The 22,912-nt window shown below is 43.6% G+C and overlaps 2 protein-coding genes across 3 annotated transcripts; both read right to left on the bottom strand.

The window, feature by feature from the left end:
- Positions 1–4,236: 4,236 nt before the first annotated feature.
- b4galt3 (UDP-Gal:betaGlcNAc beta 1,4- galactosyltransferase, polypeptide 3) lies at positions 4,237–9,122 on the bottom strand. The gene is made up of 8 exons (XM_079274334.1): positions 8,944–9,122; positions 8,281–8,374; positions 7,632–8,187; positions 7,273–7,508; positions 6,687–6,877; positions 6,462–6,584; positions 5,460–5,564; positions 4,237–4,746 (listed from the first exon to the last, which is right to left on the bottom strand). The coding sequence occupies exons 3-8, from the start codon at positions 7,912–7,914 to the stop codon at positions 4,395–4,397; spliced, it is 1,290 nt and encodes a 429-aa protein (XP_079130460.1). The 5' UTR covers positions 7,915–8,187; positions 8,281–8,374; positions 8,944–9,122; the 3' UTR covers positions 4,237–4,394.
- A 1,138-nt stretch (positions 9,123–10,260) lies between these two features.
- bgnb (biglycan b) lies at positions 10,261–22,912 on the bottom strand. 2 transcript variants are annotated; one of them, XM_079273950.1, is made up of 9 exons: positions 22,719–22,912; positions 19,016–19,196; positions 16,443–16,707; positions 13,637–13,749; positions 12,805–13,018; positions 12,560–12,670; positions 12,328–12,421; positions 11,771–11,909; positions 10,261–11,674 (listed from the first exon to the last, which is right to left on the bottom strand). In XM_079273950.1, exons 3-9 carry the CDS (start codon positions 16,690–16,692, stop codon positions 11,477–11,479), a joined length of 1,119 nt encoding a protein of 372 aa, XP_079130076.1. In that variant the 5' UTR covers positions 16,693–16,707; positions 19,016–19,196; positions 22,719–22,912; the 3' UTR covers positions 10,261–11,476. The 2 variants fall into 2 exon arrangements, with proteins under 2 accessions (XP_079130076.1, XP_079130075.1); XM_079273949.1 differs by lacking the exon at positions 19,016–19,196.

Genomic DNA, 22,912 nt, shown 5'->3' with positions numbered 1-22,912 from the left:
TGAGACAATGAAAGGAGACTGCCGCTGGTTGAGCTCCGCTTCATAATCTGCTCTCCTAGCAGTGCCTGACTCCCAGCTCTTCTGACTGGCAGCCACCACGGCCAATCAGCGGCAAGCAGAGACGATTACCGGTAGCTTGCGTCACATTCCCCTCACTGCACACCCTCCCTCCTCCTCTCCTCTCCCTCCCACCCTACTCCCTTCTCTGTCATCCTGCTCCAACCCCCTCCCACATCCATTCCTGTGCTCTCGATCTTCTCTTCCTCTGTGTCCTGCACACATAGCCGCAGGCAAGTCCTATGTATAGACAGCGGCTCATTCTTTTTCATAGCACATCTCATCATACCTGTGATACCTACAAATTAAAAAATCCATACATGAGCCAGCACACACACAAACACACTCAGTCACAGCAGCTGACTCACACACACACACACACACACACACACACACACACACCTCTGCGGAAAATCACCTGGGAACGTCAAGGTCAGATTGTGCAGGAGGATGGGAAGATGTTGACGTGACTTTAGGTGGCCACAAACAAAAAAACACATAGCCATGACTGCATGACCTAGATCTCCAGAACGCTTCCACAAAAGCCGAATGAATTCACTTGATCTATGTGTTGTTGTGAGCGCTGAGAGGGCCCGCGGCTGAGACAATTGTCCACTGAGGCTGCAAATATGGATGACAGGAGCAGCTGAGCAGCCGTGAGATGAGACGGGACTGAGGGTCCAACCCCGACGATGTGTGTGTGTGAGAGGTCAGCTGTTTCTCGTAGGCCATACAGTAACAGGAGGTGACTAAAGGCTGTCTCAGCCCTCTGCATCTGCCCGCCACAGTCACTTCAACAGGCCAGTGCGTGAGTCTACTGGAGGGAAAGTGCAAACTACACAGTCGCTGCTGCCATCCCACAGTGACTGCATCACAGAACGTCATGCAGAAAGATGTCCAGGTGTGAGGACTTTTAAAAGAAGATATTACGCCATGATGTCTCATCACATTATGTCCAACATAACATACTGGATACACAGACAGTTTATCTCACTATCACCATGTACTTATAGAACATTTGCTGTCTTTGTGACTTTTCTAGCCGAATGTTAACTTTTTACTTCTGCCGACTGCATTTATGCTTCAAAAATCATAAAAGTAGCGTTAATTTGTGAAGTATAATTTACTTTTGTTTGCCACAGAGCTGCTTTTCTGCAAAAACAGCACTCTATACTATCACGTGTTATTTCATTTGACGATGATATAGTGCTAATCTACCAGCTAACATGAGCATCTGAGCTCTGCTTTTAAAGCTGTAGTCAAAATGCTAAAGCCTGATCATTGAAAGGCCTTGAGTGTTGTGGGAGGGTAATTGTGTCACTGTGAGTATTTATGGATATGTACAGTAGTGTATAAGTGTGTGTAGCTCTACATTTATGACATTGCATGAATGTGTTTAATAAAAGATGTGGGAGGAGTCACATTTTGATTATGTGTTTTTTATTGGTATATATATTTGCTTTCTGTAACAACACTGTCCATCATATAGTTCACTGCCTCTGGTGCCTTTTTTGACGACCTTGCTCTCTACGCGCGCACACACACACACAATCTTTCACAGTAAAGACATGGTCAATAAATAAGGCAACCTAAGATGACAGGTATCATTGCATGATGCAAATATGATGGTCCTTAATTATAAGTGGTGGATTAATTACATCTTACCATCTGTCATGTCATGAATACATAAGCATCCCATCCTTCTAGTCAGGTGGTTCTCAGCAATCACGTTTACACAGGTGTGTGCTTAATGACAGCAAATTAACTCTTAAAATAAAAAGAAATTGTTGCCATGAAGTCCCAATCCTGTTTACTGAATTTGCATTCAACACAGTATATATTTCCAACACTTAATGCGAAAACATCCTTTATAAAAACTAGCCTATTTATTAAATATAGAACAATCTCCAGGTAAGCACACAATGCTGATTAATTTGGTGAGATTACAAAACCTCCTTAAAAGCTTTTAGTGTGTCACTGCTTCATGTCATACAGGCATTGTCCCAGGCAATATGATATATGGTGGATACATTATCTATTCATATGCAATTAAACTACCATGTAGTACAAAGCTAAGAAATCGAGCATTATTATCTCCCAATGTACTCCGTCAAGAACGCACTCTTTGTTTACATTTCAATATTTCATCATAGATAAACACAGATTCCTCCTATAAAACTATATCCATTCATAAACACTCCCAGTGTAGTTTTTGGTTCTGTAAACCAGTAAAACACAGAGTTGCAGTCTCTACACCTTTAAGCTGGCAGGATCAATCATGTGATACCACGCAAAAGAGAAACCCTCCACACAGAGCGATGCAAAGATTTGATTGGCTGAAACCTGTGAATGGCCAACATTAATGATTAGCATTCATGTCACAACACTGCAGTTTCATTCAGTACTTGGTTCCTCTTGGCTGGCGCAATGCCACCCTGTCCCACTAGAGGGCGGTCACATATAGCCCAGCAGTATGAATTCAGTCCTTCAGTAATGGTCTTATTTCATGAGGCACAATGTTAACAGAAGAAACGTGGAGTGTATGATATGGTATGAAGTGAAAATAATCTGCAGTAACTGGAGAAGGTCATTTCAACCCCTAAAACACAGCATTGAGCTTTATCAGTCACTTAATAAATAAATGAAAAAATTTAATACATTCAAGTTAGCAAAAGTAAGACATTGTTAGTGTGATAAAACTCAACTCCACACCTTAAAATGTGCGTAACAATACGTAATCTTTCAAGCTGATGAATTACACAGTTCGCCGTTTCCCTAGCAGCAAGAAATCCTACATGTGACCAGAATAAAGTCCAAGAACTAAGCTCAACTGATAAACTCTCCCGTCAGAAAAGATAAAACTCTAAATAATACATTCCAAATGGATGATATAGAAACAGAAACAGAATGTCTGTGAGACGTAAAGTAGATGACAATTGATCCGTCAGCATAAATGACCTACATGCATGTCCTAATTTGTTAGCCCTCAGAATAAAATTACCACATTTTCTCTCGAATAAACATGTGTCCTTCTTCCTTGTCTCCTTTCCTTTAAGATACAAAAGTGACAGACAAGTAGAGGCAGACATTCATTTATAGCTTTTAGATACACCCGGGTCTAATATACTGAGACCCTCTGTGAAGACGTCAGGCCTACAAAGCTGACCTAGGCCTATACACAGTGCTTTTTCGTTACTATGACCTCTTTTATCATTAAAATACAATCTAAAAACTGGCAGACTGTGTAGTCACGTGCCTACAATATTGTCTGCAAGTTTGTCTTTTACCCATACCTGACTAGACTAAAAGAAAAATAATAAAATCACAGATAATATCAGTATCAAGAGTATAGTCAAACTAGACAACAACTATCATGCCAAGTCTATGTTTATCTGACAGGTGTAAAGATACTCTTCATGATAATATCTCCTCACATTGTTATGTGGTTGGATACAGAGTCATCTTCCCATATGATTTGATTGTCTAGGAACTAAATGTCAGAGAGAGAGAGAGAGGCACCATACTGTAAGGAAAGACGAGTAAAAGAAATTGGAAAACAAATAAAGAAGTCTCTCTATAGAAATATAAACTCTAGAATCGTCTGATAACTATGGAGTTGGTCAGCGCTTGATCAATGCACACAAATATAAAACGGCAGTCCTGGAACAAATCGTTTGTCCTAATCTAGGATCAGCTTTAGCCTCCCTGCTTTCCAACGTTTGCCTGCGAGGCCGGAGAGGTAAAACTAACCCCAGGTCAGCGTCTAAAAGCAGCTATACCAGTCTATAAAGCGCGCATTAAAAGAGAGAAGGCACAGAAACACAAACCCACCGTGGAGTGGGGTGGACTGACAGCAGCAGTTTTTTGGGAACAAACTGGATGAAGCTGCAGGTCTGCTGGCAGCAGATGGGTTGCTTACGAGTTGCGCTTTCTGGAAAAGAGCAGAGACGTATATAGTTGCCGTCTCATTTTCATTCAGTTTGTTTTGGACCTCTACGTGGACACAAGTGAGTCGTTTACCATTCTTCTCCTGGCCCCAAACAAGTCATGAGCCTCAGACTTCTGTCAGTAACTAGAGCCACAGTCACATTCAGTGGATGATCAACCAAGAGGTGACTCTGTCGTGTTCCTGAATGCACCCCCCCCCCCCCCCCCCCTGTAGATAAAAAGTGCGTTTTTTCATACGATCCATTGCATAACTATCTCTAACCTGCACCGAGCACAGAAAGCTGGTGTACCTTGTGTCCCACAACAGAACAGATTTACACTGCTTTCCTGAAGGGGGCAGCCACTTATGCAACAGATGAGATGCAGTCCTTTTTATTATACAGCTCGTCCTATTTCACCACACCTGTCTTCTCCTGCGTTGTCTGATTCACTGCCTTTAACCGGGCAGGTTCTGTCTTCTCAGCTGCCGGCTTAGCCACAGTCACGTTTGCCCCTTTGCTTTCTTGCCTCTTCTCCGGTTTGGTTGCGTCCCCCGTCTTGCTGGTGCTACGTTGGTGGACAGGGGTTGCTGCTTTCACGAGGCTGGGTGCTTTACCATGGGGGGGCACACGGGGCTCTTCTCCAATGTCAACGGTGAGGTTTGTGTAGAGAGGCTCCAGCTCTCTGGAAAGGAGCTCGTAGGTCAGAGAGTTGAGGCCGTCAGAGCGCCAGTTGAGTCTGGTCCTTTTAAGAAGGTCAAACCTAGAGAGACGTACATAATATCACAGGTTGGTTTGCATGTGTATATGCATTTCAGGGGCAAACTTTAAAGGTGTGACATCATGGGACATTTGTTAATTAGCTTTCTTGCATATAATTAGCCGCTCTCATGTCTGTGTGCTAAATATGTTGCTACAGCCAGGAAACAGGAAGCAAAGACTGGAGGCGGGTCCAAAGTTTACACAACCTGTTTTTGAATTAATCGAAAGAGATGTTTTTGTTATCTTTGGACAGAGCCAGCTAGCTGTCTCCCCTTGTTTCAAGTCTTTATGCTAAGCTAACAGCATCCTGGCTGTAGCTTCATATTTAACGGACAGACATGAGAGTAGCATCAATCTTCTCATCTGATTCTCTGCAGGAAAGTCAAAAAGCAAATCTTTTCCAAAATGTAAAATATTCCTTTAGCAGCACCATGTGAAAAATTACCTTAGCAATTAGGTTTAGATATATTCCCATGTGGATGTGACCTGTGGTGATTACGGGAGCATGTTTTCACAACCAAAAAAATATTTCCAAAGCATTACGGGCAAGAAAAATTTGGTGAGAAATAGAATGTAATAGAAAAATTAAAAGACAACATAATTCTAATCCCATGTACTCTGTCAGAAACATCCGAATTGCCCTACAAAATTAGATCAAAGGGGTAAATATCACTACTTAATTTCTGTGTGTCTGCAAGTGTGTCTATCTGGTACCTGCGTGGGTTTTGTTCATTGCCTCGGTCTCCTTTATGCTTTATCATCTTGTAATGACCAATGGCCACTGGAGGGCGCATGATCTTCATGCCAGATAGACGTACTCTGGATAGGAAGCACACAAGAGTCAACAGCAACAGCAGATTGTCATTCACAGTCAGAATAATATTAAATCAACAACACCTGGCACTTAAGTAGTCATGCTATTTTTTTTATAAACACAAAGCAACACTCAGTCCGAGGTACATCTAGCCTCTAAGGGATACATCTAAAAGCAGAAAAGTAAAGAAAACAAACAGAATTGTGGGTGACATATGAGAATAACATACTTTTATAGCCTATAGGCGGTGGAAAACACTGTGGTTCCCTTTTCCCATCTCTGGTGCTTGTGTAGCACCCCAGTTATCTAAGTCAATCAAAACACGGTGTGACTAATGTTGTGAATGTCCAGTACATGATACACTTTAAATTGCAAACATCATGCACAAAAGGCAAAGTGTTACAAAAAATAGGGGAGAAATGTTCTCGTAGTTTTATTTTCATTTTCTTGTTCCTTTCACTGTCAGATTAGCAAACGGTGGAAGAGCCAGAAAGTGGACAGAGGGGACCGCAGTATAGAAATGAGATGAAAACTGCCTGAAAACTCTAAAGCACGCAGCCCAGATCCGCAAGCGAGTCCATGCGAACATACCGGTACTCACTGAGCCCACTCCAAGAGACACACAGCAAAGCCACAGCAGTGGGAGGAGACGTGACGATGATAGATGATGTTAGAACAGATGAAACAAAAGTCAAAGAAAAGGAAAACATGTGGTACAGAAACTGTAAACATGAGAAAAGAAAGGAATGCGTAGCGCCAAAGACATTAAAAAAGCTACAAGAAGCTGAGTGGCTGTGCATGCAGTTCTGATGCTCAACACCCATGCACATCTCACATGTTCACATGCACAGTTTACAGTTCACTCTGTCATGCAGGACCTCTGCGTCATTATCCCTCCTCACCTAGCAGCAATGTCGTCATCCTCTCCACCCCAGCCCCAGTACTGGTTCGGAAAGCCGTTCATCTTCATGTATTGGTCTGGGGTCACTGCAGACACCCCACCAAAATACTGTGCGTACGGTAGCCTGGGAGGGTCATATCACCAATGTACAATCTTGAAAATAATGTCTCAGCACAATACACTGTAGAAATCCATCTACTCTCACACACACACACTTTGCGTCTACCTGTATCTGAACTTGTCCATGGCCACAGACTGGTGTGTGGGGAACTGTTTGTGGCAAGTGTAGGTGTTGTGGTCGTTCTCGGGCAGCAGGTCGACATCGTGCAGGAAGATGCAGCTCCAGTCTTCGTCTCTGAGGGCCTCCCGCACCCCAACATTCAGCAGCTTGGCTCGGTTAAAAGTACCGTTCCCCCACTGAAGTCAGAAACAGAGACGGAGGGTAACACACAGCTACACGTGAAGGTATTACGTCTAAAACAAATACAAGCACGGGAGAGCACGACCTGTGAGTACATATTCTCATACTGTGTTGTGTACATTGTAGCCTGAGAAGTTACAGACATCACGACTTATTAATGTCCTTAACAATATTAATATAAATATCCAGTTAATCCAAATTACGTAAAACAACATGTTCTCATTTAGGCTGTAATAGCATCGACTGTAGCCATTTAAGACACCTGTCTCTTTGACTCGCATTTCTCATAACAAAGACAATGCAAGCGATTGAATAACACTCTGAAAAAACATCGAGATAATACATTTTTAAACCAGCAATGCACACACAAACACACACTCATAGACAATACCTGCTGCACTATATAGATGCTGTAGTGGATCTGCTGTCGTTGCAGGAAGGGGTGGAGGTGATAGAGGAGGGCACGGAGGTGGGTCTGCCGGTTCCGGTATGGCACCACTATCGCCGTGTGGTGACGGGGCTCACAGTCAGGAGGCCGGTAGTGACCGCCTGGCAACACTAACGGGTTCCTCAGTCTGATATCCTCCAGGGACAGAGGAGAGGAAAGAAGGACAGACACAGGTCCGACTGGAGGAAAGGCAAAAAAGTGTTAGAAGTGATATTGACTGTCAGCTTAGAATGCCACACAGTCGTTCACTCTGCATTTTGTTTGTACATGCATCACACATTTAACCCCTCTCGCTCTCTCACCCAGCAGTGGGGAAGGGATCTGGCAGTCTCTCAGCGGTGGTCCTGTGGGAGGGGGTCCGGTGCCAGAGTTGCGAGGCGGGGGAGGCGGTACTCCCAAATGACTGAGGTTGGTGTAGACGTCGTGAGGTCGAGAATAATCAAACTCTGGCCCTGTGGTGTGCACCAGGACAGACACCAGGCCTCTGAAGCCCCCAAGGGAGAAATAGAGAACAAAGGCAAACTGGAAGCCCACCAGCAAGGCCAGTGTACACGGGGAGTCCAGAGAGCGTCCGTAACACGCCATAATAAAGTACGATTTTACAGTGGAATTCAAACTTTGGGAAAATGGATGGAGGAGTGGGAGGAGAGATTCGGGGGGGAGCAAGTGGCAGCTGGATGAGGATGACGGAGGGAGAGGTGGGCAATGAGCAAGGGGAGGCAGAAGGAGAGGAGGGGAAGGAGGCAGCGCTCAGTGCAGGCTCAGGCGGTCAGGAGGGGTGTGTCCATCTGTAGGAATGGGTAGTAGTGGTGGTGAAGCTCAGTCAGCACTGCCATCACCTCCTGACCACAGACGTCACTGGGTAGGAAGAATACAAATAATTTGAGTGAATTGCATTGATTGCTTGTTATCATTATCATCTCATTACATCAATGTAGATGGAGGGTATACCTGCTATTGCGAGGGTCTAATTAAAACCTGTCCTGGGCCAGGATGGGCTCACTCCACCTCTCTCCTCCTCTTCCTCCTTTCATCATCAAGCTTTCTGTAATAAGAAAAACAAAGAATGAGTAACAATGCAGGAGCAGATCTGTTTCAGTACTACTTAGTCGTCTACTGTAAACTAAAATAAGCTGGGGAATGACAAGCATCTACAAACAAAGGTCTATTCTGTATTTAGAATGGCTTATTTTCAGCAGTGACATTTCCATGGAGCTGATATAGAAGAAACGCTGATGCCTGCTGCAGATCAAATGAATCCAACATCACAGTTCCCTGTTCGTCCAAACAATCACATGCTGTGTGGCTTCTACACTGGAGCTGACAAGAATCACTGGAGCAAACACAAATCCATTGCTATGTCAAATAGACCAGTGTGGAGCAGAAGCAGCGCCATGGCAATCAGTACAGATCGCCTTCAAACTAGGTGATTAGCCGATCAACATCAACATCGTCGGGCCTATGCAGGACATTATGTACAGTATTAACGTGACTGGAGATTAACATGTGCCAATAACGTGCATTCGATAGGATCACCGGCTATAAAGGCTGTTTCTGAAAGCCCTGCTATTTCATTTAGGCTGCACACAAGCTCTGCAGCACCAGCCGACTCACCAGCACATCCCTGCGACATTTCAAATCCAGCCCCCGGCTTCCTCGGAGAATCGACGGGGCCGCTGCCACCGAGTAGACGCGATGGACCAAAATAAAGCGAGGTTTTTTCTTTCTGATGCTGGTCGCTCTTCCTCCTCCTCCTCCTCCTAATCTCTCATCCGAGGCGAAATCTCTCCGTAGCTGCTTAGAGAGCGCTGCAAACGCGTTGACACGCAAGAGCATCGCCGCGTCAACACAGGCAAGTGCGCTCTGCCTCATCGACACGCGGCTGGATCATTGTACCGTCGGATCAGACGGGCTGATGCGCGCACAGCCGCGGTGACGACGCACTGAGCGGCATATTTGAAAATGAAATTATGATATTGAAACCGATGGTTGGTTGATGAATGCATATACATATTCGACCATGCAACACAAAATGCTGACGAATCAGCAGAAGTTGGAAGTTGGTTCGGCCATCATTAGGTGAATGTTATGCAGCGACATGTATTTTGACTTCAAACATTTGGCGTTCATTTCTAAATATAAAAATATAAAAATATAAATATATGTAAAAGAAATTCTAAATTGTCAACTATATATATATAAATGATATATACAATCAAAATAACTTCATCATTGCTTTTAAAAGTTGAATTGTAGATCCAGTGGAGCAGCTGAAGTTGATCATAATGTTAATCATAATTATGATAATAAAACAACAATGTCACCCTACATTTTAGTCTGCGTGTTGTCATGTGTAAGTTTATATTTTTTTTTCTGTGTTAAAATGTAGAAGACATTGTTAAAATGTCGATTCAGGACTTTTCACTTTTTCTGCAAATTCCTCCTTTACTCTGCTCTGCTTGTTTCTGTTCAAGAGACTTCTGGGAAAGAGCATGAAATTGTGGAAATGATTCTGAATTATGAATACAGGAGGAATGTGACAAGAAATTGTGGTACCACCAGTCAAGACAGTTAACAACAATTCTGATGCACACAAAAAATCGAATTAAACTATTTTCATTAGTTTCATCAGTTCAGAAAAGACAGCTCGCAGTTAAAGACAGCGTGAGTGTTCCTATGTTATGTGTTCTGTAGTCATATTGAATCGATTGACAAAGTTACTATTTTGACTTTATTTTCCATTTAAAGATGTCAGATGAAATGCTTATCAAAATGAATGGATTCAAATTGAAGACAAATTCATAACATCAAGCCAATATTGATAAAAATATCACAAACTCTCGCTTTAGGATTGAATCCCACGAATGTCCAAAGAATCAGTTGTTGTCACATAATGTCTCTGCTTCGACTTTTGGATGTATTCATCAAATGTTTGCCACTTTTGATATTTCTTCTTTATTTCTCACACAGCATCCAACCCATGGGCATCAGTTGTTCTCTGGCTTTATGCAGCAGGCTAGAAATGTCTTTATTCACATGCAGCAGTAGCTTATCAGATTACAGAACCGAGACAGGACAGAATACTAATGGCTAGAGTAGTTGCACATCTACCAATGTAAACAGGCTAACCCTCCAATAACCCTGAATATAATATAATAACAGAAATAATGTCCAAAACAATGCATCAACACGATACTATTGTTTGTAGCACTATGTGAACACACTGCCTTCGTTGTCTCAACGCAAAGCGGATGTGTGTTGTCTCTAACTGGGGCAAAACCCCCACTACCACTGTATTAAAGTACCATACAGAATATTTAGTAAAGGCACAGAATAGACTCCTTACACAGGCAGGCTGGTGGTTCAGTTAGAAACGATGTTTAGCACTGATGAGGATGATTTTAAAATGTACTTATTGCCCTTTTTATCAGTCAACTTTCATGATATGTACAAAGATGTATTTGAACTGGTAATCTTGAATAATAGTTTCTACACTATGTGCAGTTATTTTTGTAAATTGTGGAAATTGCCCCCAAATCTGTGACTGAGGGTGATTTAATTAATACAGCATCATTTGATCACAGAGTTGAGGGCCAAATGGTTTCAGGTCAGTTAAACAGGGGCAACGTGATGTACCTCCCAAATCAGCACACACACACAAAGTATAAAAAACTATAATGCATTGCTTTTCTATTTATTTTTATTTTTTTTTACTTCTAAACCAAATTGTTAATATAAAAGAGACATCTATCTCAATAAGCACTATTGTGTAAAAAATATGGAATTAAATCACAAGTTCCCATTTTTCATCGAAAACAATCTCCTCAGACATTCTTCTCTGTTTTATCCATTTCAAATGGCAACATTTTCAAAACTCAGAAAAACTCAGGTGAAGTACTGCCAGCGCTTTGTTTTCCACTCCCTTCAAGTTATGTGATTGCATTTTTCACTTCTCTTTCTATTTCTTCAGTTTATTGCCCCTCCTCCCCGTCACTCATCCTCTCTCCAAAAACAATAATAATAAAGATAATGATCTCAAATATGAACTCTCTTCCCTCCATCTCTCAAGTTTTTTTCCTGATTTAAATAATCTGTTCCTCCGCCATCACCTTCCTCTCACTTTCTCCATCTCTCTGTATCCCCGTCTTTACTTTTTGTAGTTGCCAAACTGAATAGCCCGACGATCGCTGACACAGCGGAACGTTGCGGGCTGCACCTCCCAGTAGTTGACAGGGTTAGCAAACAAGCTGATGCCGTTGTAGAACGTCCTCTTCATCCCAAATCCTCGAGGGCAGAAGTCATCCACGCCCACCTGGTCGATGTTGTTGGAATGGAGGTACACCACCTAGAAAGCAGGAGCAGCAAAGTCGAGGGTGAGTGGAGCGTCGCGTGAAACATCCAATCTCAGATGGCAAACTAAATGTGTGGATGGTAGACTCACCTGTAGGTATTTCATATCTGGGAGGCCTGTGGGAACACGAGTGAGGCGGTTGTTGTCCAGATGCAGCTCTCTCAGCCTGGGGACGAAGGCCAGACTGCCGTTCTCTATGTTACGGATATGGTTAAATCCAAGGCCCAACCTGGAAAAAGTGAGATAAAGGGGGAAAACGTGAAAAATGCAGGAAACGGGCCACTGCACGGTAGATTTAGCTGAATTGTTTTACCAACGTGAGCTGGAGTAACTGCACATTCCCTGATGAGTATCATTGCAGCTGAGAATTAGGCCCACAGCAGCCTGGCACTACTCCTGTGACTATAAATAGTCCCATTAGAGATTAGGAGTGTGTATGAAGGAGCAGAGCAACAGTGTAGAGAGGAACACCTGAGCTTTTATCCTGCGACTCTTCAGTGGCATGTCAATGTAGTTCATATTGTTACCCCTGAGGGGCACTGCTGACTGGGGATGTGTTTTTTTTATCCACAAGAAAATCCCTCAAGGTGCAAGAAATCAGTTACGAAACGAGTATGATGTTGAGGTGTGTGTGTGTGTATCGGTACCTGTACAGGTTTTTGTAGCGGCTCAGGTCCTCCAGTTCCACAGCCTGGATCTGGTTGTTGTCCAGATGAAGCTCATGGAGACTGTCTGGGAGATCTGAAAGAGAGACAACATAACACGTAAGGCTCCACTGAGATTTGACTTTGTCCAGTGGCTGTCCATTCCCTGTATTCCTTGTGAAGATGAATCCATTGTAGATATGTTAGCATTTTAGCCACACAGATGAGTTGTTACCTTTTGGCACCCCAGTTAATTTGGACTCTGATATACGCAGATAATTCAGTTTCAGTCCCTTGAAGGCTCCAGGCTCAAACCCGCTGTTATAGATGGGGTTTGCTCCCATTTCTGCAAGATGAAGGGAATATTTGTGGCATGAAATTTAAAAAACTGCCTCTTTAATTTTCTATCCATGTGGCAAAGGCAGTGGTGAGCACCACAGGGTACAGCCTAGATTTGTTGGAGTCATCAGCATTTCTGACCTATGCAGTTCATGTTGCCCAGTCCTGCGAAGGCTCCAGCTGCCACCTTCTTGATGCGGTTCTCGTGGATCCTCATCTCAACCAGAGAGGCCGGCAAGTTCTTGGGAATAGTGGTCAGCAGATTCTTGGAGAAGTAGAGCTTCTGCATGTGCTTCAGAGGCACAAATGTTCTGGGGTGGACTTTGGAAATAAGGTTATTCCTCAGAGACAGAGCCTGGAAAAAAACAGCATAGTGAGCCAAACGAAACACGTTAGCACTCAGACAGTCAGAAAATAAAAAGAAAGGAAGCTAAAACAACACACAGAATGCACAAGAGCCTGTGTTTGCATCCTCTGTCTTTACTGAATGTGTTTGAGTGAATTAAAACTGATCCTGCAGTTGATCTCGTCATTGCCGAATGTCTCTCCACCTGCGCTGGCTAAAAGATGGAGATGAGGCAAACAGACCTTAACAGAGATCTTATTGTATAATGTCATGTTGCGAGTTTTCTACTCTGCCAGATTCGACATTGCTCTTGGTCAGCGCTCCTGAATGCGGGTCAGGAGTGAGCAAAGCCTTTCTGCTAAGAGAGACAAAGATGTGAGCTTGAATACTCCCATTTGGCTTCAGGCGCGAACTTAATACAATTAAAGCTCTCAGAGCGAAGGGTGGAGGAGGGCGAAAAAGAAAAGAAATGAACCTTTTAAATCCTGAAGGAAACGGAGGATCATTATGATATTTCACACGACTGAAGCCAACACAGGCTGAGCTGAGTCGTTCATACATCCTTGAGAGGTGCTGATCGAATGCATTATGAATATGAGTGTGTGTGTGTGTGTGTGTGTCTCTTACATATAAGTTAGTCAGGCCTTTGAAGTCATTCTCTTTTAGCTCAGTGATACGGTTGTTCTGCAGGTCCAGGAACTTGGTGTCTGGAGGAATATTCTTTGGCACCTCAGTCAGACCTGAAGACGACCAATAAAAACACAGAAGGGAATCATGCTCCATTGAATGCTTCCATGGGGGAACCAACGCCCTAAAAAACAGATTGTTTTCAAGGAGGCAAGCTCTTAAGATTAGTCAGACATAGACCATGGAAAATAAATAGTCACTGTGTGTTTTAAAAACCTCCATCAGGCCTAAACATGAACCCAATCACACTCCCACACGATCTCAAATGAGCACTTTGGGGCTCCTCGTCTATTATTTTAATGAGAGGTGGACATAGACACAACCATGGAGGTCAAACAGAGACGTCAAAGCAGCACATAACCAACATTACTGGTTTGTCACTTACAAAGACATGGCAGATGGGGACACCAGATGTTTTCCATCTGGTTTCCATTCGACAGAAGTCACAAAGTTAAATACCATCAGCAAAATCACACATCAAATAAAAGGGAGACACACACACACATAAATACAAGCTGTGTGTGGTGAAGCTACCGTGCCAAGTGTTAGAAACACCTGCTAAGAAGTCATGTATAGAAGTAGAGTGTGCAGTTAACAACATCATGACAAGCATAAACACCAAGAGCTGTTACGGCTAGGGTATATTGTTTACCAAGCAATAAATTCATAAAGGCTAAGAATGGGTTACAAAAAGCGGACGGCGTTAAGAAACACACCTGCATTATTCTATTCAGGGATCTGTAAAAATGACTCAGCGCCCGCACAAACACAGCAACCAGTGATCATTAACGAGACCACATCACAGAGGACACGTGGATGAGTGTATCAGATGTGGTCAGTGGCGCAGACAGGCCACTGTAAGCGAATCCCGAACTCATCTGGATCAGGCCCATGATGCAACCAGACCCGCTGGTGAGAGAGGACGCCAGCTGTCCCACTGGGATCCAGTTTGCCACCAACCACATCTGTCCCACAGGAGTGTACCCAGAGCTGTCCATCTAGAGTTAAGTTTAGCTGTATGGCTTTGGCTGCACTGTGCCACACCCTCCGTGTCACCACACAGGATCAAACCCTTTGACATTCTGTACAAACCACGTCCACGCAGTGCTGAGAGATCTGGTGGAGTGGCTGAGGAGGCTTGGAGCTTTATCGTGTATTGTAGAAATGAAGCGAGATGTTGCCCTCAAGAGATAAATTGGTATAAGATGAATTAAATGAAATATCAAGTTTAAATCCAATTATTAACTTAGTCTCTACCATTTTTCTCAAGTGCAATAAAGTTGTCACAGCTGCTGTGAGAGCAATATGACTGTACCAGCGGGATTTATGTGTTAGGAAATATTTACCTTCCAGCCAACACCTGCAGCTTCCGACAAGCATCCTATCCTGCCAGCTGAAATCCCCCAAAAGTGTTTGCTTGCGTCAAACACAACATAAATGATAAACAAACCTGAAAAAAAGCTTTCACCCACCCCCTGATAGACTGAATCCCTTCAACCCTCTAAACCTCAAACCACAGCGCGTCACCCGTATCTGCCACAAGTCTCAAAGCCGTTACCACAAACTGACAAAACTAGCACCCTCTCAAACCCCAGCGTGCCTCAACACGAATACCCAACATCACGCTGGGATGCACACTGAGGGGAGACAGACGCCACCGCCAAAATACATCTGTTCCAAATAAGCACTTGACATCTCGGAAATTATACGCTTCCACATTTACCCGCAGCAGAGAGACCAGGGACAGTAAATACATAGAGCTTGGAAAATAAAATGATGATTCGACAAAACCATTATGTCTAAACACAGACAGCTTATTAGAGTTCTATAGCCAGTATAATGTGAGGAATCTTTATATCTAAATAAGACTGAGCGCAGTTTATTTGGTCCTGTATGAATAGACAGAGGAAGAACAGCATGCACGATATCCACAGGCAGGAAATTATAGCATATGCTTGCATGGAAAGAAGACTAAAAAGTCACAGACAGACATATTTTGAGGTATTGGGAGGTAGAACACTGAGCGTAATGTTTTTTGTGTCCTTGTCACCAGCAAATTAGTTCGATGTTTTTCTAGTGGAACTCATACCTGTGAATATCCGTAACCCTCACGTCGTTACCCTGACATTCCTCTTCCATCTTTAAACCCCTTTAAACCAACTCGTTCTTCCCTCCACCCTCCCCTCCTGGTTGGGGATTACATTAAACATCCTGTCTACGTCCCAAAAACAACATGAAACAGCTCCTTAAAAAGACAGAGAGGAGATTGTAAACTTTTCATCTCTTCCGATCAAAGTGTCCTTTATTTTTTCTTTGTGTTTACCTTACTCTCTCCGTCTCTTGTTTACTTTCTTTCTTTCTTTTTTCTTCCCCCCTTCCTTCTCTTGCCTCAGTCCTTTCCCCTTTACTGCTGTGTCTCTCCTCCTCTCCCACCTCGTATCTACACACAATGTCTGGAACACTAAATCCCTCATAGACGTCCAGAGGATGAAATTTCTCTCTGAGTTAATACACCAGAGGGATTTTACTCTCTGGAGAATGTGAAAATCATGCAAGGCTCGGTTCATTCAACTCATTTTGCTTTCCTGTCTGAACCTCTTGACACACACACACACACACTTATAAACGATGACAAAGCATAACAGACATGTATCTCTCTCTCACTCTCTTTCTCTCTCTCTCTCTCTCTCTCTCTCTCTCTCTGTCACACACACACACACACACACACACAGACACTCTCACTGACCGAGGTCAGAACACTGGATGACCCTGAGCTGACAGTGGCAGCCGAAGGGGCACATGGGTATGTCAGGGCCGGGGATCTCCTCTACAGCCGAGCCTTCTTCCTCATCCCTCATCATCGTCATCATCCCGCCGCTGTCCATGCTGTCCATGGCAAAATCCCAGAAGCCTCTCTGCTCGAAGGGCAGGGCCGAGGAGGTGGAGAGCAGCCGAGCCACGCATAGCAACAGCAGGAGGGAGCAATATGGCAACATCGTTGACTTATACACCTGAGAAAACACAAGAAGAACGAAGAGCAGCATCAGTTTTATTACACATTCATGTAAACACTTTAAGTTACCACTTTAATGGTAAAGCAAGTAAAACTAATGCAGCATAATACAACAGCGCTACAATGAATCCTACATTCATAAGGGTTCAAATGTTTATTGAAACTGCTTTAGAGAACTGTTGATTTAACTCTGTTGTCATTCTGGAGGCTTGAACTGTATCGCATTACTTATCATTACTTCAAATGTATTTTGTCCACTCCGTTTAAATCAATGGGAGTGAAAAGGAATATGCACATGACATTGAAATGTCTGGGATGTCAAAATGACAAAAAGAAAAAGCAAGGAAAAGTGTATGAGCGAGGCTGGATATCCCCCAGACAACGCAGACGACTGCCCTGGGGCCCCAGACCTCCAGGGGCCCCAAACGTGTATTGTACTTGGGAACATGTGGGCAACAGTATATCCCACCCTGCAGAGATTAGGATGTGGTGTGTGTCTGTGCACACCTGGGCTCCCTAGCAGGTTAATCCAGCCACGTGGACAAGGGCTTCAAATTCATAAATAAGGATAATGCTCAGCAATAAATGGACATTGAAATGTTATGAAATGGTCTGCCTATCCTTAATTATAAAGCCCGACTGTTTATACCACATGACAGGCCAACGGGGGCTGGAGTCTGGTGAGGTGAAATGGACTCATTCCCCCGGGGAAACCTGCCAGGAGTCAACTCTGGGAATGAAAGTCACTTAAACCACACCAGCAAAATGTCACTGTCTGCTTCCTGTCCATTCCCAGGAGAGTAAGTCACTTCTTCTCACTGACCAATCGGATAGTGGAAAGGACATCACCTCAGCGGTGGAAAACTTTATTCCTGCAACCGAGCAGTTAAACAAAGCCACCATTCATTTCGAGTTGAAACTGGGTGTGCAAGTGTGAGAGCGTCTGGGTGCATGTGTTGGAGTTTGTACGCATGTCATGAAACACAGACTCCATGATGTCATAGCTGCACACACACACACTGCTGATTGAGGTCACTAGACTTGTGATCATGTGTGTGTCTGTGTTTTTTTGCTGGCTTCATCCTGCCTGCTCCGACCGAACTCACACCTCGGCGCAGCCTAAAATCGAATTCCTATGAAAACAAATTAGCAGCAGGCCAATTGATCCCTACGAGGGGATATCGTGACTCTTAACCTGAGGCTAATCCTATGAAGTAAATCCCAGTCCTACACTGGACTCTGGGGTGATTTAAAGCCATATAATCTATAACCTTGTCGTGTTAATTCCCTTCTCTGATCCTCAGCTCCGTAATCAGACGGCGGGGGAGTCTTGATGCCAATGGTTAGCGCGCAAAAGGACTTTCTAGGGAAGTTTAAGGATCCTGTATGATATTCATCATGCAAAAAAAGTTCTCGAAACTGATACTGATCCTTTAAATTACAAAAGTAGAGCCTTAACAAAAACACTCCACAAAGGAGAATGTGGTCAGAGAACACACTTACTGAATATTGATAAACTTCAGTCCTAAATCATGAAAGGACGGTGCATGAGAAAATGATCAAGAAAGTTGCTTATGCAATCCACTGCAACTGTAGAGAGATTTAGCGCCATTCTAAGGAATAAAAGTATTACTGAGGGACATTAAAACTAAAGTAAGAGTATGTGCATGAGGTGGACCTGGCCTGAAAGCATGAATAACTGGCCCCTGCAGTCTGCTCCCTGCAATAAAAATAGCAGCCAAATTATACCACTTTGCAGAAAATAAAAAACACCACTGGCCTTGGCTTGGCCAGAAGAATGCAGAAAAAGGGACATAGCGGGGACATACATGTATATATAGTCAGCATCACACAAAAGAGCTGTAATATAGAAAACAGCGGACTAAGCTTTCCACCCACGATTGCTGCAGCTTGTGCTTTGCAGCATTGTGGGAGGATTGGAACTAAAAACGTGGCACCCTTGCTCGAATCTGTGGAGAGCGCAATGATTTGTCAGCCATTTGTAGACATGTGGCAATAGACGGAGATTTGCAGATGGAGGTGTTGGGGACGATGGAAAGGTAGACAGGAACATAAATAGTCTATCATCATCCAGGAATGACGTCTAAGACTATAAACACAACATAACAAGAAGACTAAACTACATCCCACAACCAAGCAGCCTCTGTGACTGTAATGACCACTTTTATCTGGCCCTGGTATGTGTGTATGAGTGTGTGTGTGTGTGTGTGTGTGTGTGTGCGTGTGTGTGTGTGTGTGTGTGTGTGTGTGTGTGTAGGTGTGTGTGTGTGTGTGTGTTAATTTACAAATTCCTCTCCTTTGCCTTCAGTAAAGTTGTGAGCCGCCAAACATCCGGTCCTAGACGAAAAACAAACCAAAGGCTTCAATCTTAATTGTCCTGCTCCTATCCAAAGGCCAAGAGTGGTTTAATGGAGGGATGGATCAACGGCTGTTCCTGTCTCGCTCACTGTGTTTGTCTTCGTGGTGCTGTGGAATGGGGGGGGGGGGGGGGGGGGGGGGGGGGAAATGGAAAGAGGAAATGGAAAGGAAAAAAAATAAGAGGAAAATGACATTATGAGACAGCAGAAGAGTGGGAGTTGTGTGTTGGCTGTGGCGAGAAGGAAGTTTAAGGAAAGGAAAGTGTCATCAGTAATGTACACTATTTGGCCAAATGTATGTGGACACACTGGTGCAAATACATTCTTTTTTGTGTCTGGTTTTTCCGGGTTTGAGCAAGGCCTTTCAGTTCAAATAGACAGAAATTGTCGTACTATAACACCTTTGGCATGAATTGGAACGCCAACTGTGAGCCAGGCCTCATCACTCATCATCAGTGTCCCACTAATGCTCTTGAATGGGAGAAAATCCCTGCAGCCGTGTCAAAGATCTTGTAAAACTCCTCCTGAGAAGAGTGGATGCAGTGGAATTAATGCCCACCCTTTTGAATTAAGATGTTCAACAACTCCATGTTGACAACCCTAACACTTAACAAGATGACGGCTTCTCTGTCTCCTCTGTGGCAATGATTATTTTCCCTCAATAAAGCAAGGAAGTGAAGAAGTGGAAGTTGGAAGTGGAAGATGGAAGTTCCCCATCTGTGCCAAAAATGCACTCACACACACACACACACACACCTATAATATCAAAGAGGCTTTCATAACAGGTAACAGAAGACAGACACTTTTATGAAGATTTTAATTCCAGTGGTTTACTCTTGGATTTGAAAAGGTGAAACTGGATTAAGGGAGGAGAAAGAGCAACAGGGATAGAAGGATGAGACAGGATTCAGGGGTGGATGCATGAGTGAATGGAGGCTGACAGACAACAAAAAAAACCGCCGTGGTGTCATTGAAAGCACCATCTGGTGAACAATCCATCCTACAAGTGCATCAGTTGTTTGAGTTTCCCACACCCAGCGTTTGAGATTCGCTTTACATTTCCTATATGCACCATCCATCAAGTGCTGGGTACTTGTCTGCTCTCACATCCACCGCAATTACTTTGATGTGACTCGAGTTCCCACAAGGCAGCATTTGCTCTTGTCAAGCTAAACAAACATATATTTAAGATGTATGCTCTTTGTGTCGCCAAGAACAATCATCCCCGAGATACAAAGCACAGAGTTTGGTCTCCCAGGACCGCGGTCCAGAGAAAGGCACCTTACCTCCCACCCAGTCCTACGCACAACCCCCACTTTCTTTTGACTCATAGGAATGGCTGCCACCCTTTATTCACGGGAAAAAATGACTGTAAAGTCATCACAATCTGTTTTTATCACAGCACGTTTCATTCACAACTGCTGTTCTCATCTGTGTCTGATGTAAATGTCGAACCCTCTGCCAAAATGCATTAAGCTTTACAATATGGATCAAGACATAAAACGCTGCCTCATTTTATCTGAGTATTCATATTCAGGAGCACATAAGCTCTGCTCCTTAGACTGCGTTGGCAGAGAAGAGTTAAGGTGGGGCAAAGTTCTCTCCAAAAGTGCCAGCTGGCACAAAAACGCTTGGTGTATTGGCAGCCGCCACATCAACACTCAGTGCCGTTTAACTTCACAGGGTGGTTCAAAGTGATCAACGCACAATATATTTGACACGGCCTCGTATTGTGTTGCAGAGAATAGAATCTTATTTTGGCTGGAGTCGCTCCATGGTGTATTTATTTGTTTCAGTAACAGTTTGTTTTTCAAACCATCATGTTATTCTGAACAGGGTCCAAGCTGCAATAAACGCCCCAGAAAGAAAAACACATGTTTGCTTGTTGGAATGCAAGCTGTCCTAAACACAAATACACACACACACACACACACACACACACACACACACACACACAAACTCAATCACGTTTAAACAATCTATGTATTCTCAGAAATGCCTCCAAAATGATCTGGTCATTTGGTTGAACTGCCTCACTTCCTTATGCCATGTCTCCTTCACTCCACACATGTGACACACACAAACACCCCAAATTCATGTGCTCTTCAGACACACAGTTAGTGCAAGGCGTGTCCGGTAGCAGCGTTCGGGTGGAGTTAACTGCCCCAGTGGCTGTAATTTGGTGACTGCAATTCCTAAAAAAAGGAACTGCTTGGCAACTTCTCTGATGCCGCCAAGCTTGGATCTGGTGGCAAGCTGCTCAATGCTGGAGAGACGAGGCCTGAGCAGAGCATAGAGCAAAGAAATGCAGAAGAACAAAAAAGGGCCAAATAAGACAACTGACCTGAGGATCCATGCCTGTGGGCAGATGAGTCTCATTCAAAGAATGTGGACTATTTCAAAGTGTGTGCTGGTTGTAATTGGGCTATGAATAGAGAGTAAACCTTACTGTTAAAAAAAGAAAGAAAATGGAACAAACGGCTAATTCTACTGTCAATACATGGCAAAGACAGAGCTCAATTTAACTTTGACTTGAATTTATAAAATGACACAGCCCTCTGCAGGGTGAAGATGATGATGAAGCTGCAGGGGAACTGTGAGTTTGCAGTTAGACCAAATGATGATGCGACAGACAGGTGGAAGGACAGACTGGCAAGGAGAATCAGCAAACAGACAGACCAGCAGGTGCAGGGTGGTCAACCCACAGGCTGGCTAATAGGCAGGCGGGCTGGAAGGTCAGGAAACAGACAGATGAAGACCGTCTGACCATCGACCCCACAGACAGACACTGTTTGCTCTGTCTCTTTACAGAACCATTGCTGGACATGAAGTCATCAGCACAAGACAGAATGAGGCCGCGGGGAGTCCTCAGTGTTTGTTTGCTTCATTATTACGTGACAAAATAAAAACACAGCAAGCTATAATCTCCACGCGAGTTTCTCAGACCACAGTTCTCTCAACACATGACATTCTGAGCCCTGTGTGCAGAGGGTGAATTAGGGCAGGGCAGATGTCTATACCAGAAGGAGTTGACTTGATTGGCACGTTCCACCATCCTGATTCTCCCCCTTGATCATGTTGCAGGGACGTAAATGCCATGTGTTGCATTTGAAGTCCCATGGGAGCGTTGATTTAAGGATAAAGTGAGTGAAAAGAAAGGTTTCACCCAATTATCATTATTGATGATCGCTCCCAGCGAGCAGTCTCTGGAGACTCGTTGCGCCATCTGGTGTTACTCCGGAGTATGACAGCATCACATGCGCCGTGCAACAGGTAGCTGGATGATAGGGATACTTATTTAAATGTGATAATTGTGAGGGAGGAAACAAATCAATAACAAAAACATTCAATTGGTTACGAGGTGCAAACTATGTAAACAGCGTGACAACTGAAAATATAAAAGTTAGTGACAGAAATCTCAGCAAAGTACGAAAAATGTGAACATGTTAGATGTAGCAGAAGAGTTCGAAGCTACTAGAATTCAAATTATATTGACAATAATATAATTTCTTATCAGCATGGCATTTGCATATAATTAAATAACATAATACAAATCAGCTGGAAGAGGAAAGTTGCCCCCTGGCCATTTACAAGACTGGAAAGTAAAATTAAAATAACCCATCACCCCTACCTTATGGATCAAATTAAGATATTATTCCAAAGGTTCTCCCTGCGTGAGTCAGATTATCCTGGAGATTTTTTTGAAGTCCAATATTTTTTTATCACATTTACGGATTATTGCAGTATTTCCCTGTGACATCCAGCCGCAGCTCCTCCGCCACTGTGTGCCACTGTGAACCGAGTCAGGGCACCGTGTGTGCTAGT

The sequence above is a fragment of the Melanostigma gelatinosum genome, assembly GCF_949748355.1.
Source record: "Melanostigma gelatinosum genome assembly, chromosome: 8".
NCBI lineage: Eukaryota > Metazoa > Chordata > Actinopteri > Perciformes > Zoarcidae > Melanostigma > Melanostigma gelatinosum.
The sequence above is the reverse complement of the archived record's forward strand: the minus strand, read 5'-3'. Positions and strand labels throughout refer to the sequence as shown.

Excerpts from the sequence above, each read along its gene's own strand:
- b4galt3 (XM_079274334.1), bottom strand. The coding sequence starts at position 7,914 with ATGGCGTGTTACGGACGCTCTCTGGACTCCCCGTGTACACTGGCCTTG. Across the intron at positions 6,585-6,686 it reads ATGGACAAGTTCAGATACAG|GCTACCGTACGCACAGTATT; the intron begins GTAGACGCAAAG and ends TGACCCTCCCAG. Across the intron at positions 4,747-5,459 it reads AATGAACAAAACCCACGCAG|GTTTGACCTTCTTAAAAGGA; the intron begins GTACCAGATAGA and ends ACGTCTCTCTAG.
- bgnb (XM_079273950.1), bottom strand. The coding sequence starts at position 16,692 with ATGTTGCCATATTGCTCCCTCCTGCTGTTGCTATGCGTGGCTCGGCTG. Across the intron at positions 13,750-16,442 it reads CATCCAGTGTTCTGACCTCG|GTCTGACTGAGGTGCCAAAG; the intron begins GTCAGTGAGAGT and ends GGTCGTCTTCAG. Across the intron at positions 11,675-11,770 it reads CAGATATGAAATACCTACAG|GTGGTGTACCTCCATTCCAA; the intron begins GTGAGTCTACCA and ends CCTGCTTTCTAG.